Source organism: Podarcis raffonei, chromosome 9 (assembly GCF_027172205.1).
Source record: "Podarcis raffonei isolate rPodRaf1 chromosome 9, rPodRaf1.pri, whole genome shotgun sequence".
Classification (NCBI taxonomy): Eukaryota; Metazoa; Chordata; class Lepidosauria; order Squamata; family Lacertidae; genus Podarcis; species Podarcis raffonei.
Window position 1 is genome coordinate 19,685,921 of NC_070610.1, and position 19,051 is coordinate 19,704,971.

The 19,051-nt window shown below is 42.8% G+C and overlaps 2 protein-coding genes across 12 annotated transcripts in view; both read left to right on the forward strand.

Moving 5' to 3' along the window:
* Positions 1–9,149, forward strand: part of EXOC1 (exocyst complex component 1) — a 30,948-nt gene extending 21,799 nt beyond the window's left edge. For all 8 annotated transcript variants that reach the window (XM_053402363.1, XM_053402361.1, XM_053402365.1 and 5 more), the window contains 7 exons: positions 819–929; positions 1,018–1,094; positions 2,694–2,922; positions 3,429–3,612; positions 4,667–4,866; positions 6,871–7,065; positions 8,528–9,149. In XM_053402363.1, the coding sequence (XP_053258338.1) occupies positions 819–929; positions 1,018–1,094; positions 2,694–2,922; positions 3,429–3,612; positions 4,667–4,866; positions 6,871–7,065; positions 8,528–8,680 (1,149 nt within the window). In that variant the 3' untranslated portion in view covers positions 8,681–9,149. The remainder of the gene's footprint in view (positions 1–818; positions 930–1,017; positions 1,095–2,693; positions 2,923–3,428; positions 3,613–4,666; positions 4,867–6,870; positions 7,066–8,527) is intronic.
* A 2,851-nt stretch (positions 9,150–12,000) lies between these two features.
* CEP135 (centrosomal protein 135) overlaps positions 12,001–19,051 on the forward strand; it is a 37,506-nt gene continuing 30,455 nt past the window's right edge. For all 4 annotated transcript variants that reach the window (XM_053402583.1, XM_053402581.1, XM_053402582.1 and 1 more), the window contains exons 1-5: positions 12,001–12,187; positions 13,057–13,247; positions 15,039–15,206; positions 16,456–16,597; positions 17,172–17,256. In XM_053402583.1, coding sequence (XP_053258558.1) covers positions 12,075–12,187; positions 13,057–13,247; positions 15,039–15,206; positions 16,456–16,597; positions 17,172–17,256 — 699 coding nt within the window. In that variant the 5' untranslated portion in view covers positions 12,001–12,074. The remainder of the gene's footprint in view (positions 12,188–13,056; positions 13,248–15,038; positions 15,207–16,455; positions 16,598–17,171; positions 17,257–19,051) is intronic.

Genomic DNA, 19,051 nt, shown 5'->3' on the forward strand with positions numbered 1-19,051 from the left:
TTTTGTGAGGCTGCATACGGAAGGCCGACTCCATTTGCACCCCTCTGCTTGCAGAAGGGCTTTTGGTCCAGCAGATGCCTCCAATAGCAGAAGCGGGAAGTAGTTTTTGCCCGTTAACTCTGTGCCCCTTGAAAACCTACTCCAGAGGTTTGGGGTCCTCCCAGAACAGCGTGTTAGGTAATAAGCATGGCGGAGTGAGCAATTGGCAAACCTTGGTGAAATAAGGACTTTAAATACTTGCAATAATTGTGTGTACAGTGGTACCTCTGGTTGCGAACAGGATCTGTTCCGGAGGCCTGTTCTCAACATGAAAAGAGTGCAACCCGCAGTGGTGCGTCTGCGCACATGCGGGTTGAGATTTGCCGCTTCTGCGCATGCGTGTGACATCATTTTGCATGTCTGCACGAGCAGCAAAACCCGGAAGTAACCCTTTCCAGTACTTCCGGGCCGCGGGATGTAACCTGAAAGAACGTAACATGAAGCGGACGTAACATGAGGTATGACTATATATGTATGTGTTGTGTGGCTGGCTGTGCCTGCACTTGACTAAGGGATGCTCAACCGACTAAGGGATGCTCAACCATGGCATAAAGGATAGCAAGAGCCTATCATTGTTAAACAGTAGCTTAGGCTCATCTGTTCATCAGTGTGGATGCTACCTGCATGAAGCTGAAGCCCAAAGCAGCTTTTTAACTGCACAGACAAGAGCTGTGTGTGAATCACCTTTGAAGGAAATAGATATGGTCCTTCTTGATTGTGGGCCATCAAGAGTGGCAGTCATTTGTATGCTAAATGTATGGGTTTTTGTTGTTTTGTAGATTTTTGAACAAGTCCTAAGTGAACTGGAACCCTTGTGTCTGGCAGAACAAGACTTCATTAGTAAATTCTTCAAACTTCAACAGCATCTTAGCATTCCTGGAACACCCATGGTACGACTCTGTTTTAAATATTGTGGACTCAAAAACTTGAGTTGCTACAAGGAGCGATCTCCTTCTAAACCATCCCTTCTTTTTTCAGAGTGATGCAGAAGAGGTGGATGGAGGAACTTTATCAAGGGCACACAATACTGGTGGTCTGCAGTCAATGTCTTCAGAGTATGTTGAATATTAAACAAAAACAAAATAATGTATTTTCCTAGGTTCTAGAATCATGACAGGTAAAGCTTCTAAAAAGCTGAATTATTTCAGACCATGGCAGTATCTCATTATAATGAAGCAAAGCCCCTTTCCCCTTTTGTACTTTGTACCAGTGGATCTGGGAACTAATTGTTCACCTAGATTTCTAAAACTACCGTATTTTTCCCTCTATAACACGCAGATTTTTTCTCCTAAAAAGGAAGGGGAAATGTCTGTGCGTGTTATTGAGCGAATGTGTGGTCCCTGGAGCCGAAAAATCAGGCAAATATCAAATCGCGCTTCACGGAGAAGGGAAATCTGAAAAAAGGAAGTGGCTGCTTTCCTGCATTCTGCCTCAGGGTCTTACTGCCCACCCTCCTCTGTTTCCTTGCTGTGTTTGCTGAAACGGAACAAAGAGCAGGGAAAGCCCCTCCCCTCCAGGCAAGCAGAGAGGAAAGCAGACTGTGTTCCTTCTATTTCCTCTCTGTGCTCCGGTGCTGCTGGGGGAGAGGGAGAGAGAGAGAGGGTGGGAGGGAGAGAGAGAGAGAGAGAGAGAGAGAAATGGCTGGGGTGGGGGGAAACGTTTGCCTTTCTTTTCTCCCTCCCGTTAAATCCCTCTCCTGCATTCTTAGCCAGCTGCTTATCTGCACACCACCTCATGTCCCTTCTTTGTTTTTCCTTCGCTCCCCATTTAAAATGTGGTTACAAAGCATAGATCCACATGGATCCTCAGGATCTTTGCATTGGGTCACCCCAAATTCACCATCAGATCACATAGCATGTCCATGGCTACAGCCTGCACCAAAAAAATCACGCACCCACTGTTGCCTGGGGCTGCAATGGTGCAAAAATGTGGTTACAAAGCATGGATCCACAGGGATCCTCAGGATCTTTGCATTCGGTCACCCCAAATTCACCATCAGATCACATAGCATGTCCATGGCTACAGCCTGCACCAGAAAAATCACGCACCCACTGTTGCCTGGGGCTGCAATGGTGCAAAAACGTGGTTACAAAGCATGGATCCACAGGAATTCTCAGGATTTTTGCATTGGGTCACCCCAAATTCACCATCAGATCACATAGCATGTCCATGGCTACAGCCTGCACCAGAAAAATCACGCACCCACTGTTGCCTGGGGCTGCAATGGTGCAAAAACGTGGCTACAAAGCATGGATCCACAGGAATTCTCAGGATTTTTGCATTGGGTCACCCCAAATTCACCATCAGATCACATAGCATGTCCATGGCTACAGCCTGCACCAAAAAAATCACGCACCCACTGTTGCCTGGGGCTGCAATGGTGCAAAAACGTGGTTACAAAGCATGGATCCACAGGAATTCTCAGGATTTTTGCATTGGGTCACCCCAAATTCACCATCAGATCACATGTCTGTGGCCACAGCATGAAGCACAAAAATGATACATCCACTGTTTCATTCAGAATGTTTTTTCCCTTGTTTTCCTCCTCTAAAAACGATGTGCGTGTTATGGTCAGGTGCGTGTTATAGAGCGAAAAATACGGTAATTATTCAGTAAGTACTGCACTTGCCTAATGTCCACACCGTATTTTACAGGAATCACATGATCCGGCAGATGATGATAAAAATATTTCGCTGCGTTGAGCCAGAACTGAATCACCTCATTGCTCTTGGGGACAAGATTGATAGCTTTAATTCCCTTTATATGCTGGTGAAAATGAGTCACCACGTATGGACAGCCCAAAACGTGGATCCAACGTCCTTCCTCAGCACAACACTTGGAAATGTTTTAGTGACCGTCAAAAGGAACTTTGACAAGTGCATTGTAAGTTTTCAGCGGCTTTCATAATTAGGTTCTTTGGGCCGATGCACACATTTGCAAACCAGGTAGAACTTCACATTTGGTGAGGCTGTAGGATTGCTCCCCTTGCCTCAGTGAATTGGCCGTATCAGATGGCAGTGTATGTGCATAGATTCCTACCTATATACACACAATAACTTGAAATCCCTGCCCTGTAGAACAAGGTGGGGTAGGATGATCGGGATCACACATAAGGAGCATGTGTAGTGTGAATATATTTTGTCTATATGTGGAATACATAGAGGTCCTATGGCTCAGTGGGTCTCTCCCATGCATTGACCTTTAACTCAGTTTCTTATGCGATGCCTTATAGTTAAACCTATCTGTTTGGCTGGGGTGGAGGAACGATGGCACATGTCCTGCCTCCTGGATGGTTGCAGTTTGGATCCATCTGCCTTCGCCTTACCTCTTTCCCTTCCTCAGTTTAAAACGACAACTTATGGTCTGCGATCTTTGTTTTTCCTCTTCAGAGTAACCAAATCAAACAGATGGAAGATGTAAAGATATCCAAGAAGAGTAAAGTTGGAATTCTCCCCTTTGTTGCTGAATTTGAAGAGTTTGCAGCCTTAGCTGAATCTATTTTCAGAAATGCTGAACGCAGAGGAGACCTGGATAAAGCCTACCTAAAACTTATTAGGGGAGTTTTCACTAATGGTGAGAATCTGCCTCATAATCAGAAAGTCCTTTTTCTGTTGTATCTCATATATAGTGTTATCCTGTTGATGAAATGGGTTAAGGTCCACTAGAACTCAGGGGAATTTACCTTTGATTGCACTGTCAGTCACTGTTACTTAACCCCTATTTGCCCTCATATGCCAGCTATTTATAACATGGTTTAAAAATGAATACGGAAGCATTGCATTCAGTATATTGGCCTGGTTCACACATCACGCTAAGGTGAATTATTGTTTGACCCAAACACACAGAGTCCAGGAAAAGCAAACACAGCCACTTAGTGCTTCCTGGTTGTTCTGCTTCTGTGTTGCATTGAGCTGAGCCATGGTTTGTTATCAAATCTAGGCTCATGGTTCAACTCCCTTGGATAAACCATAAGCTGTAAACCATAGGACCAACCTGGGTTGTAACTCATGGTTTGTCTAGCGAGAGATAAGCCACAAATCTAGATGCAGATGACAATACTCAGCGCAGCAGCAGCAGAATAACTAGGGATGAGCCAAACAGCTGCGTCCTCTCTGGAAGCCTGCATTTTCATGCTAAGGCATGGTTTGTCTTCATGTGACATACAAATTAGGCCATTATCTTGCCTTTTTAGTAATAGAAACATTGACAGCTGTTTTCCATATGGAGTTGTATAATTGTATTTATGGCATGTCATCAAACAAAAAAATTAAGGCACAACTTAGCAAAATTTAACACTTATATAAGTAAGTGCATAACTCTTCCATTGAACTATGTAGCATTTAAAAGCGCTTTACTTGACAGGAGAGTCCCTTTTGTGTTTGTATATTATCAACACAGCCACCTCAGGATTCTTTTTAGAGCGGGTTATCTTATTTCCACCCCAGAAATCCTACTGTCTGGTTTTAAAATCACATGGATATTACCTTCCTACCTGAAACTAAATATATGCTGTTCAGGAATTACGTGCTGAGGGATTATGCTTATGTGTTGAGGGGTATGTGTTGATTCTTTGCCGTCTTTGCTGTTGGTGTGATCATGTGTGTCATTTGGTTTGGGGTTTTTTTAGTGGAGAAAGTAGCAAATGAAAGCCAAAAGACACCACGGGATGTGGTCATGATGGAGAATTTTCACCATATCTTTGCAACTCTTTCTCGGTTGAAAATCTCGTGTTTGGAGGCAGAGAAAAAGGAAGCTAAACAAAAATATACAGATCATCTGCAGTCCTACGTCATCTACTCTTTGGGACAGCCACTTGAGAAATTAAATGTAAGACATGTCCTTCTATAACTTCAATTCTGGGGGTTAAAAAACAAATAATAAATTTAGAAGGCTGTCAGAAGCAGACTTCTACAGCCCCAGATGCGCACTCCAATTGCTAATTAGTATGGAAGACCTATTTATACCTGTTCTTATTCATAAGTTTAGCATTCACCCTGTAATATTATGCAGTAATACCTCGGGTTAAGAGCTTAATTCGTTCTGGAGGTCCGTTCTTAACCTGAAATTGTTCTTAACCTGAGGTACCACTTTCGCTTATGGGGCCTCCCGCTGCTGCCGCACCGCCACCACACAATTTCTGTTCTCATCCTGAAGCAAAGTTCTTAACCCGAGGTACTATTTCTGGGTTAGTGGAGTTTGTAACCTGAAACGTCTGTAACCTGAAGCGTTTGTAACCCGAGGTACCACTGTAATTGTCTTCCAAAAATTGTTTTAAAAGGAAAGGCTATATTTAGCAAAGCAGTGGCCAGTTTCCAAAGCAGAGTCTGTAACCTGAAGCATCTGTAACTCAAGGTACCACTGTATAGCATATGATGATGGAAGAATAGAGTACGTACTAAAACCCCTAACAAAAATAGGTTTCACAAAGGCTGCAGAAGCTCTTGTGTTTCACCTACACTCTTGCAATGAAGTACTGAAGAAGAGATGGAAGTTGTGATAGGAACAGGATTGGCATATTGTGACATGGGTTATCGCTACGCATCTCAAAAATTTATGGAGAGGCAAGCTTGTAGATTGTTCATCTCAGTTTTTAATCATCGAGAGTAGAACGAGCAACATATGTGGTGATTTGATCTGATAAATATCCACATTGTGAAATGGGGTACTGTTGCTAGTCAGCATCTTATCTAATAATAATAATAATAATAATAATAATAAATTTTATTTATATCCCGCCCTCCCCAGCCGAAGCCGGGCTCAGGGCGGCTAACAACAATAAAACAGTACAAAAGTACAACACAAACAACACTCTAAAATCATTCATTATAAAATTAATTAAATTCAAGCCACTGGCCACCATTGGGCCAGAGCTCCGCGAAGATTGCCGAGGGAGGGAGTCAGGCTGTGCCCTGGCCAAAGGCCTGGCGGAACAGCTCTGTCTTGCAGGCCCTGCTGAAAGATGTCAAGTCCCGCAGGGCCCTAGTCTCTTGTGACAGAGTGTTCCACCAGGTCGGAGCCACAGCCGAAAAAGCCCTGGCTCTAGGTGAGGCCAGCCTAACTTCTCTGTGGCCTGGGACCTTCAAGATGTTTTTATTTGAAGACCGTAAGTTTCTCTGTGGGGCATACCAGGAGAGGCGGTCCTGTAGGTACCAGGGTCCTAGGCCGTATAGGGCTTTAAAGGTTAAAACCTTTAACAATAATAACAATAAAACAATAATTACATTATTGTTGAAAATGGGCTGAAATAAAATATGAAAGGCTTTATTTATTACAATTTTTTTTATATCCCATGTTACAGGATGCATATCCTTCAAAGGTAGCTTATAAAAAAATATGAAACTTCATTTAAGCACTCACATGCACATTCTTAAGCAATATCAACAACATATGCAAAGCCATTGGGATGATTCCCGTAGTACAGCTGCTGTGGTGGTGAAGTCCACCAGGACAGATGGTCTTTGCCTATGACCCTCCCTCTCCTGGAATCCTTCCTGCAAGACCAATTGATGATTCAGTGGTCCTAGGGAGAAGTCCAGCTTAACCAATGTGTACAAGCAGAAATAACAATATAGGCATATATCAATGGGGCACAGGCATAGAATGTAAAGCTTTGTGTGTGATGAGTTCACTTTGCTGATCTTGGCACCTGACGTCTCTTACAATAGCAAGTAAGAGAAATCCGGTCAGTTTCATACTTCGGAAATAAACAGGAAAAACTGCTTTCCAATGACAATAGTTCAAATGTGTAGAAGCCACGCTTTAATACCAGGTGTTTAAGGCTGAGCACCATTTTGTTTGTGGATTTTAATATATTTGAATACCTTGCATCAGCACTTCTTTGAGGGCGTTGAAGCTCGTGTGGCGCAAGGTGTGAGAGAAGAGGAAGTGAGCTACCAGCTGGCGTTCAATAAACAGGAGCTAAGAAAAGTTATAAAGGAGTATCCCGGCAAGGAAGTGAAAAAGGGGTTGGACAACCTTTATAAGAAGGTGGATAAACACTTGTGTGAAGAGGAAAACCTACTTCAGGTAATATAATAGGTATTAAGAGTGTGTATAAACCTAGTGAATGCTGTGTAAATGTTTTTGCTGTTCTTGGTTTGTCTCTTGTTTAAGGTAGAACATCACATGTTTGAGGTAGAAAATGTCCCGCAGTAAAAGGATGTAGATCATAGAACTGCATCCAGATAAAGGGTGAAGCGGGGAGGAAGAGAACATTTGAGGAAGTGCAGGGCACATTCAGCCTTACAGGCCACAGGGAAGACACAATAACCAGGTTAATTTATATGACTGTTGCATTTATATCCCACATTTCCATTTGTGCGGGGGGGGGGGGGAATGCTCAAGGCACCTAACAGCAATAAAAGCAACAACAGAAAATCCACATTGACATAGAAGAAGGAAGGAAGGAAGGAAGGAAGGAAGGAAGGAAGACAGACTGACTGTTTGGGCTATGTCACTTGGTGAGGCTCACATGATGGAATACTTCAGTGTCCCTTTCTACATAGGAAGCTTGCATGCCAAAGAGAAACATTCTAGCCTTGTTTTCTCTTTCACTTGCTAGTGTTGTAAATGGAGGGGGAAATGTATTGAAGAGTTGATTGAACCTCCACCTATAATCTGAAGTAAAGAAGCCTTTAGGATGTTGCTTTATTATTGGTACTATTGTAAACAGACTCCTGAGCAAATAACTGGCTAGGATTGTGGTGATGTCAGTGGGATTTCCTGTTTCCTGGTTGTTGCATGTGAAGGCATATACAAGTACATATCCTGGCCAAAGCTGAGCAGGGAGAAGGTTCATCCTGCTGCTTTTGATGGATGCGTGCAAGGAATTGACTCTTACCCATCTGTCTTGCCTTGCCTCTCCATAGCAACAGCAACTCCACTGTCCTCCTAAAAAAGGTAAAGGTACCCCTGCCTGTACGGGCCAGTCTTGACAGACTCTAGGGTTGTGCGCTCATCTCACTCTAGAGGCCGGGAGCCGGCGCTGTCCGCAGACACTTCCGGGTCACATGGCCAGTGTGACATCGCTGCTCTGGCGAGCCTGTACCAGCGCAGCACATGGAACGCCGTTTACCTTCCCGCTATAAAGCGGTACCTATTTATCTACTTGCACTTTAGGGTGCTTTTGAACTGCTAGGTGGGCAGGAGCTGGGACCGAAAGACGGGAGCTCACCCTGCCGCAGGGATTCAAACTGCCGACCATACGATCGGCAAGTCCTAGGCACTGTGGTTTTACCCACAGCGCCACCCGCGTCCCTACTGTCCTCCTAGGTCCTAGGAAAAAGGAGATGGCAGAAGAGACAGTGCCGAGATACCTAACCATAGAGCTAAATGTTGGGAATGGCTCCACACACAAATTTCCTTGGAAGGTGCAGAGCTGTCCTCAACAGTGAAGTCAGTCAGCAGGACAGGCCTTTGGTGATACGGATTAGTAACCATAGATAATATTTACATTACTGAAATTCTGCTTTTCTTCTTTTTTTGGTAGGTGGTGTGGCATTCTATGCAAGATGAGTTCATACGCCAGTACAAGCATTTTGAGGGCTTAATAGCACGCTGTTATCCTGGATCTGGAATTACTATGGAGTTCACTATCCAAGACATTTTAGACTACTTCTCCAGCATTGCACAGTCTCACTAATATCTGCCAAGGGTTAAAGCAAGATAAACTAATGAATTTGCTGGGAAGAATCTTTTAGCACTGAAGACTTGTTACCTTGTGAGATGGAATTTTGAGGAATGTCCTTAATTATCTTTATGCCCATCAATTGATGGCCTGAGGAGAAATGTTGCTTACTTACTGTATAGAAACAGTGTTAAAGCATACTTTTTCACATGTAACACAGTCTGGCTTGTTTTATTTTCCATGTTGATATATTAGCCTTGTATAATTTATAGTACATTAGATACTCAACTCTTTGGCTTTCCTGTAGCTTCCAGTAATTATGTTAAAGTATTAAAATTATTGTACAAGGCTGAAGGGGTTTCTGCATCAAAATGTATTAATATATGGATTGATGGAACTTGCACGCATGCTTTCAAGAATCTATTTACATGACTTTATGGTTGAAATTCTTCTGATCCAATATAAAAATAATGTTTACAAAGGAGTTCCTTGTATTTATTTCCCTATCCTATGACATGCATTACACAAAAGGGAAAATTGCCAGTCAACTGAGGGATCCAGATACTATATTTAAGTTATGTGTTTTTACTTTTTACATGCATACTTTAGTTGAAGGTTCCTTGGAAACACTGAGCTAACTCTTTGATTCTAACGACTAAAACTTTAAATTGGCTCAGTTTGTCACATTGATGAAGAAAACAGCAAAATAGCTGGAGAAAAAGGCAGAAAAACAGATTCAAACAGGCTAAGCTTGGGAAGAACTTCTGTCCTTATGGTTGTACACCTGGATTGCAGAAGAAATGGATTGCTAAAAGGAATTTTGAATGAGATACTGGAACAATATTTAGATCCCTGCTTGCAGCAGTCAGGTGGCTAACAAGGGGGGGGGGAGGAATACAGTGGTGCCCCGCAAGACGAACGCCTCGCAAGACGAAAAACCCGCTAGACGAAAGGGTTTTCCATTTTGGAGGCGCTTCGCAAAACGAATTTCCCTATGGGCTTCCTTCGCAAGACGAAAGCCCATAGGGAAATCTCCGGGACAGCGGGGAAGCGCAGCGCGTCTTCCCCACTGTCCTCTGACCTCCTCCGAAGGCTGGCGGCGGGGCGGAGAGACCTCCTCCCACCGCCAGCCTTCGGAAGGCTGCTCCGAAGGCTGGCGGTGGGGCGGAGAGACCTCCTCCCGCCGCCAGCCTTCGGAAGGCTGCTCCGAAGGCTGGCGGTGGGAGGAGGATTTTCCTTCCCACCGCCAACATTCAGAATGCTGTTCTGAATGTTGGCGGTGGGGAGGAAAAACCCTCCTCCCACCGCAAGCCCCGGGAACAGAGGAGAAGCGCTGGGCGCCTTCCCCTCTGTTCCCGTACCTGTCCTGAAGGCTTGCGGTGGGGAGAAAAGCCCTTGTCCCCCCCCCCCAGCCTTCAGAAGAGGTCGGGGGACAGACTGTCCCCGGACCTGGTCTGAAGGCGGTTTCCATAGGAACGCATTGATTGATTTTCATTGCATTCCTATGGGAAACCGTGCTTCGCAAGACGAAAAACTTGCAAGAAGAAAAAACTTGCGGAACGAATTAATTTCGTCTTGCGAGGCACCACTGTACGCAATATGTAAGTCGTACAGATAAACTAAGTGATGCTGCAGTGAAAATAGTTTGATTGCATTTTTAGCATTTAAGTACACAGTCTCGGTTTTTTCCTTAATGTTTTTGCTGTTCTGGGATGCTGGCATTAACAATCCAGTGCAGATTACTATTTATTCCGTTTAAGCAGAATGAGAGAATTAGGTTCTAGTTTCCAGAGCGCATCCTGGCCGGGCGAGTGACCCTTCAAAAGGCTCTCCAAACCTGCCCTCCCAGCCTCAGCCGCCAGAGGCCGCTGCGGCAGCGAGCGGCGGAGCCCCGGCTCGTCCGTTAAAAGTTTCCCCAGAGCGCGCTCACAGAGCCGTTGCTGGGGGCGACGCCGTGCGGAAGCGGAGCGGCGGCGGACGCTTCGCGCGCCATTTTCAAACGGCCGCCTCGGCCCACACCGCCGCTCCAACTTCCTGGGAGGCTTTTTGTGTGTGGAGAGGCGGGGAAGAAAGAAGCGAAGGTAGAGTAGCCCGAGACCCAGGAGGGGCCCCCCGAGGGCGAGCGGTGGGAGAAGAGCCAGGCCGCGGGTTTAACGGCCCTCGGCGGCGAGGCCGAGATTTATTAGAGAGGCCTCCACCGAGGGCCCGTTTCCATGGTGACGGCGGGGCGGTGACGTCACCGCGAAGGGAGCAGGCCTTTCAGCTGCTGTGACGCTTCCTGGGGCCTTGAGGACGAGGCTGCCTTGGGAAAGCGCCGGCGCCCTCGTCCTCCGCAATCACAGCGCGACCGCTCCGGGTTCCTTGTCTTGTGGCTCTGGCCAGACCCTCCTCCCCCCGTCCCACAATCGCTGCTTCATGTTTAGTCCCCTCTTCGCCGCCCCCCTTGGGTTGACCCTCCCGCCCCTTTGCTCCCTTCACTGCGATCCCTATGTCTCTGCAGCTGCTCACCGTAGCCTCGCCTCTCTCCCACGTCATTGCTCTTCTGCTTGCTTCTTGACCCGTCAATATATCTATATTTCTCCTAGAAATCCTTGCTGTAGAACAGTTGCTCTTAAAAAACAACAGCGCACACTCCCACTGTTGTATGCAGAGGTGTGTGTGACCATCTGTCATGTATGCTTTAGTTGCCATTCCTTGCATTGCACGGGGTTGGACTAGATGACCCTCGGGATCCCTTCCAACCCTACGATTCTATTATTCTGTTGTGTATATAGATATATCTCCCTCACACACTCATATGTGCTCCACGGAGTTCAGGCTGGCATACGTGATATCCATGCTCCCAGACTCACAACAGCCCTATGAGGTAGGTCAATCTGAGAGACAGTGGCTGGCCCCCCGATGCAACCGGTTTTGTTGCACTGGGCGCAGAGCCTCGGGGGATGCTGCAACTATGATGTAGAATGGAAGGCAAGAGGCAGGGGGTCCCCCAGTTTTGGCATCGCAAAATGAAACCCCATGCACAGTGCTTATTCTTCAACTCCTTTTGTGTAGGAGTCACTAGTGTGTGTTCTGAATTGGCACTGGGTTGTGGTTGACTGGTTGCACCTCATGCGATGCCCTGGCTACATCTTATTTATGAACTCTAACCAGTTGTTGGTTTCTAATCTGATATTTCAGGGACACTCCAATTTGCCTCCACACTCTTCTATTTCACCCTCTTCCTGGTAAAAAGTAATGCCTCAGCTGCCAGAATACCATGCTAACTTGTTTCAGGTCATGACCAAGTGCCAGAAAGCAAGAAGCTTGGTCTTGCATGTTCATGTTGTAATGGTGTAAGCTAACATGTGCTTAAATTATTTGCAGATCCCATTTTTTCCACAAAAGACAGTTCAAAAATATCTTCACAATGAGCACAGCTGCAGAACGAAAGTTCATTAATCTAAGGAAGCGGTTGGATCAGCTGGGTTATCGACAACCATTAGGAGTGGAGAGTTTGCCTTTGGTGGAAAAGCTTTTTAGGTATCAAAACAAACGGGAATAGCAAAATGTACTCATAGGTGCTATTGGATTGATATTTGCTGTTTGACTACATTACACTAGTGGTGAAAGTTAGTCTTCTGTGAAATGCATTGAGATGGCTTTGTCAAAGCAAATATCCTATGTTAATCCTGAAATGCAATTTAAAGTAATATTTTGTAATCTCACTGTACACAATCTAGAGACATCAGTTTCAAATTTCACTAGTATGTATCGAAATTGGCTTTTAAAAGCATGCCTAAAATTAGCTGCAATAAGCAACTGTTTTAGAACAGAGGTTTGAGTGCAGTGCACAGAAAAATCTGTAACAGGAACATTTCTGTGACGTAAGGGAACCCTGGTGTACAATATTAAATGTCCTAGCCAATAAAAATAGGATTTAATTTGAACAAATTAATCAGCTTAAAGAATGGTGTGAATGCTGTTCCTGTAAGCAGCATTCATCCTGAAAAAAACAAATGTTTGTTTTCATGCATAAATGGGATGTCTTGTATATGCAGTCAAAAAGTCGGGGTAAATTCTGCCAACCAAATGTTGCACATTAATCTTAGAAATGCTGCCTGCTTGCCTCCTCCTTCTTTAATCTGTGTGCAAGTAAATCCCCTTTTGAGTTTAATGAAAACTTGGCCATTTAAGGAAGGTTAAGATTGTAGTCCATGCATACTTGCATAGACATAGGGAAATAGATGAAATGTTCTATTTTAAATCTGGTTGGCTAGTACACCAAGCCAAAATCTGCCTCTATTCTGGCCTAGGGGGTGACTGGAGCAGGGTATTTATACAAAATACTAGTTTTGGCCATTATAGGATTCATCTCTCAAGCCTGGAAATTTGTTTTCCTTCCATTTCAGTGACCTTGTTCATACAACTGAGAGCCTCCGGAGTGCTAAGCTATCTGCTGGAAAACTTGAAAAAGAATACAGCAACTTTGATGTTGTTCTAGAACCTTATCGAGAAGAAAATGCTAGGCTCACCCGTGAAAACAATGAACTACATTTAGAAATTCTGAAACTGAAAGAACAATTGGAAAAGCAGGTCAAAGGTAATATTGAAAACCTAACCAATTATTTGTCTCTTAGAAAGGAGGGGGGCAACAAATTTTGACTATCATTGTTAGTTAGCCAAAATTATGGTTGCCATTGATCCCACAAGTCTTGCCTCTAATAAGCTTGGTGGTAGCACTCTACCCTTTGTGGTGAGTTTTGGAAGCACTTGCGCTGGTGACGCAGCAGGAAGATGGAATCTGCAAAAATCACCTTACCTTTTATCTTTGTGGATCTCTCCATTACATGAAAAGCAGAATGGCAGCATTGAATGCCACCCAAAGACTATGTTTCTTGATGCAGTGGTGGACTGGATAAGGGCCAATAAACTCTGAATCCTGGGAAGACGGAAGCTCTTTGGGAATCTCCCTCTGAAGGAGCAAGTGCATAGTTTGGGGGCACTCCCAAATGCATCTTTGTCACTAGGGGCCCTGTTGTGGCTAGTTGTGCCTTCTGCCAGCTTCATCTGGTTCGCTAACCACAGCCATTCCTGGACAGGGATAGCCTGACCACTATAGTCCATTGGTAATCTCGAGGCTACTGTAATGCACTATATGTGGGGCTGTCCTTGGGTCTGATTCAGAAGCTCCAGCCAGTGCAGAATGCTGCGGCCAGATCACTGGTGGGAGTGACACCATTGTTAAAACAGCTGCACTGGTTGCCCATCTGCTACCAAGCCGGGTTCAAGGTTCTTTGATTGATTTACAAAGCCCTAAACAACTTGAATCCAGGACACCTCAGGAATCACCTGAATCCTTATATAACAGCTTGATCACTGAGCTCATCTGCAAGAACGTCTTTGGTTGCTCCCTAAGTAGGTGAAACCTACCCTTAAGTGTCATCAGCCTAGTCCTGTGGAACACCCTACCAATAGAGATTCAGCAGGCATCTTCTGTGCCAACTTTTAAATGTCCACTGAAAACTTTTCTGTTCTGCCAGGCCTATCCAGGCCACAGTGACCTATTGATGTTGTAAATTTCTTTTTGCTTGTTTTTAACTTTTAATGATTTTATTAGTTTTACATTTTTATATTGTTGTAAACTGCTGTGATACATCTATGACACAGCGGTATATAAATATTTTTATAAATAAATACATAAAGTTCTGCCTGAGAAGCTATGATACTAAGAGTCAGGGAAATGAGAAATAGTTTAACTGATTCTTAAGGCTGCTTCAAGCAATATTTCATTGTAAAATGTCTTCTTAATGTTGTACACCGCCCTGGGATCTTCTGATAAAAGGTGGTATATAAATTGTATAAATAATAATAATAAACAATAATACTTGAATACGATCCCCAAAACTGGTCTAAGTTTGAAGTGCACAAATGTGTGTGTTTGGCCACATCATTTTAAACTACAGTTAAGTAGCTCTATTGCAGTGATTGCAAACACGCACACTGTGATGGGTCTTTACCATAGAATTGTAGAGTTAGAAGGGACCCGAAGGGTCATCTAGTCCAACCCCCTGCAATGCAGGAATACCATGAATATCTCTACTTGTTAGGGTTTTAGTCTTGCTTTAAATGGATCTGTTGTTTTTGTGGTTTTAACTGTTTTTAATTATCTCATGTGTAAATCACCTTGAGATGATTGTTTAGGACGTGGTTGTTGTCATCATGTTTTTAAAAGACAAGCAACTAAAAACATGTTCAGGCAAACTGAGACTTGCAGCACATGTGCGTATTAGCACCTGGAGATAGAAGAAAAAATACTGAGCTGTTTTTTATTCGTAGTATGCTGGTAGAATAAAAAGGAAGAATACTGTTGAAATTTTTTTCTTCCTTAAAGGTTTGAAAACTACATTGAGGAAAGTTGAACATGAGAATGCAGATATGAAATTTTTGAATAACCAGTATATACATAAAATTAGATTGTTAGAGAAAGAGAACAAAGCCAAGACTGACAAGATCCAGCAACTCCAAGAAAAAAATCTGCAAGCAGTGGTTCAGACACCAGGTACACTATCAGATTATGTGCTCATCATGCGACCTCTTCTCTTACTAGGCTGCACTTTTGCACCCCGTTTTGGTACGTTTGGTTTTAGTGGGACTTTAGCAAATGTCAATATGGGAAAAAAATTCACCACAAGCCATGGATGCAGTTTCTGCACTAATAATTGCTGCAGAACCTCAGTTATCAAACTCCCTTTAGAGAGGTTTGGTTTTCTCCCCCTATTTTAAGCTTTAGATGAGCTGCTATAACTTTATTTCACTGAGAATTTTGTGCAGATTAAATAACTGTCTCCTTGTTTTTATGCTGATTTGTTATTTCATTATTTTTCTTTATTTTATTAAACTGATTTTAATAATTTTGACTATGCATTGTATTTATTTTGTTAACAGTTTAAAACCACTATTTTATTTTATAAAGTAAATCAAGGCATACTTTTTGGAAAAATAAATAGACATTACTTACTTTCTTTGGGATAGAAGTTAGTTCCAAGTATCTATCCCTTCCCTAATTGAAATTGTTGAGGAAGCCCACAAGGTGATGGCCAGTGTAACCAATGGCCACTGGTGCCTACAAGGAATTGCCATATTATGACACATATTTTGGATAAAACATAATCTCTCAAAGCTCTATGAGCATTTAGTAAAGATTTGCCTGTGTGCTCTCAGGCTGAGATATTACCGTCTTTATTCTTAGGGCATTATATGCAAAATCTAGACTTTTACTTTTATAGCCACACTAAAATATAGTGTTGGATGGAGACTCACAGCCCAATCACAAGCATGTTTATTCAGTACCACTGAGTACAATGGGGTACAATACATAGGAATTATAGAATTTACTTGAATTTAGGCAATAATCCTAACCCCACTTACTGTTAGTTAAATGCATTTACCGTTGAATTGAATAGGACTTCTGAGCAGTCATGGTTATGATTGCTCTGTTATTTCCCGTTGAAATCAATGAAGGACAGATTTACACTATTTTACACTTGCAAACACAGTAATATAATGAAATTGATGCATGCTTTTAGTCTTTGAGGGCTTTAATGTAGTTTTATGTCTATATAGCATGTAGATTTCATTTAAGCTATTCTTTTAATGAACATTTTGTTAAATGTATTCTTTGCTACTCATATAATTAGCTATTGCTTAAAAGTATTATTCCAGTAACAAAGGAATTTCTTTGGTTTTTCAATATAAAGAAGAACTCTTGGGGCTGTTTAATTCTTAGTAATATGCATTTATCTTTGTAGGTGGTAGGAAAAGAAATATTCCGTTCAGGCGTCAGCGTATGCAGATAGACCAACCAGTCCCTCCCTCAGGAATCGGTGCTTATCCAATCCCCCAGCCAGATGACCCATATATTGCAGATCTTCTTCAAGTGGCTGACAACAGGTGATTAATGGTCTTTTAAAATCTTGACATACCAGTAATGCCATCCTGACATCTCCCTCCAGTCTTCCATGAATGAGAATTAGTCTCTAAGCCTTCCCCTCCCACTTCTGTGGGAGAAAATGTTTGGGAAGAATTACTTAGTTCTTTAATCGCCGTTCATGTTTCCCAGTGTCAAAATGACAAGAAATCAAAAGTTACTATTGCATTCATTATACATTTTAAAAAACCAGAACAGTTTATGTACTGCACTTTGGCCTTCCTTTGGACTTCTTCACTGTGATCATAAAACAAGGGATTAGCAATGTTAGGTTTCAATGTTTTAACAACGTAAGGTTACAAAGTTCAGTATATTTTTCTTAGTACTATGCCTATTTGAGGGGGGTATTAATGTAAAACACATTGTATTAATTACTTTAACTTTTGCTGCTTCTAAATGTATGCAATCTATTGAATGACTTGAGATTTTGAGTGACTGTAGAACAGGTAATAATGAGAGAACTAGTTGTCTGCGGTAAATATTTTATTAATGTAGAATTCCTGAATGAAACTCAAATTCAGATAAAATATATTTCAGAATTCATGAACTGCAGTTAGAAGTGTCGGACTTGCAAGAAAAGCTAGAGATAGCAGAACGTGAGGTGAAAAATTACAGCAAACAGGTAAACTAACATTTTAAGGGTTGTGTATTTTGCTTCTTAACTTTTCAGTATTGTCTACAGTTTCTCTTTGCTGAAGAAGGGATCTTAAGATCAGCATTTCCCCCAGGAACTGTCAGCATTTTGTTAATGTTCTGGTTAAAAGCCAGTAGTGGCTTGCTTTGGCATAGCTACTTCCGTATTCATTCTACTGACAGAGTGGGGAATGTAGCTCAGTGGTACAGCTCATGCTTTGCATGCAGAGCATCTTGGACTCAATCTGCAATCCCTGTCTCAAATGCTAGAGAGCTGCAATCAGTGTAAACTATACTGAGCTAGATGGGTCAGGATTCTGACTCTGTATACGGGTGGTTTCAGTTGGGGTCCCTATATCGCAAAGAGGTTGGTCCAATTTTTCTGTGTATGGATTTGGCACATTAGCTTTCACCAAACTCCTATTTTTTACTGTCCTGGCTATTCACTGCTATTATAGCACCATCCATCTATCCCAGTGGGTAGAGCTTGACAGAATTTATACAGAGGAGTTTTTATCCTTCTCATTTGTTCCTCCCTTCCCTTCCATTGCCTTTTTCTGTTCTGGGCATGCACACAATATTTTTGTAACTATGTGCATGTATTCCTTTAATAAAACAAAACAAAATAAAACAGGAAACATAGGAGAGAAAATGTTACTAGCCCAAGTTACCATATTTGACAAAATACAAAATTGAGGCATGCGCTTTCTTTACAGATGGGATGAGGGAGAAACTGGGCAGTATCTATTTGCATTTAATTTTTGTTTTTTTAAAAAAAAATCAATACTGAGGACTTGTACAAAAGTGCCTGATGTATTTACTATGATAACAGTTTCTGAGTTAATACCCTACTTGTACTGTGTAGACATCTCGAGAGAACAACTCCTCCTAACTGGCTAGTCGAAATTTGGACACTCCTCCAGCATAAGACAGTTGGTGGAAACTGTCACACTTGTATCAAGTGAGGAGCAAACAGAAGTAGGTGTGTGGTATTAGAAACCACCCAACAAAACGTGTGACAAATCATCCACAAGAAAATGTGCTAGTGAGCATCTACACCAGGAGTGACCGCACATGTATAATGGGTTATCTGAGAATTTTTGTGCTACAGTCAAACCTTAGCTCCCCAACACCTCCGTTTTGGAACGTTTCGGATCCTGAATGCCAAAAACCCAGAAGTAAATGCTCCGGTTTTTGAACATTTTTTCAGAAGCCGAACGTCCGACATGGCTTCCACTTGAGTGCAGGAAGCTCCTGCAACCAATCGGAAGCCACACCCGGTTGTCGAACATTTTGGAAGCTGAATGGGTTTCCGGAACGGAACAGGCAACCGAGGTTTGCCTGTAAAAGGAAATCCCAGTTAATTGTGGGGGAATCCTAGCTGGCATTTTGATGATTACAATGATAAAATGTTGTGCATGAGCATCACCAGTTCCACAACAAACCCCAAGGCAGTTTCCTAAGGAGAAATTCCTATTAATATTCAGTTTCCTTTCCAAAGAAACTTATTCTTAATCTCATTGCACTTTACCTCTGTTGTGTTGGCATGTGTGGCTTTGATGAACTTGACAGGCCCCTAGAACACTTGAGGAGGACCCTTCCTGCATGCTATCACAGCCTCTCTGGTAACACATTCACAAATGGTCCATACATCAGACTGGTGTCGAGGATAATTTCTGGTATGATGAGTGTTTTCATTGGAAATCATCGCATCCCCAGAACAGTCCCATATCCTTATGTACTAAGTGGAGAAATTCTGGCCAGGCATTTACAGCAGCAACACT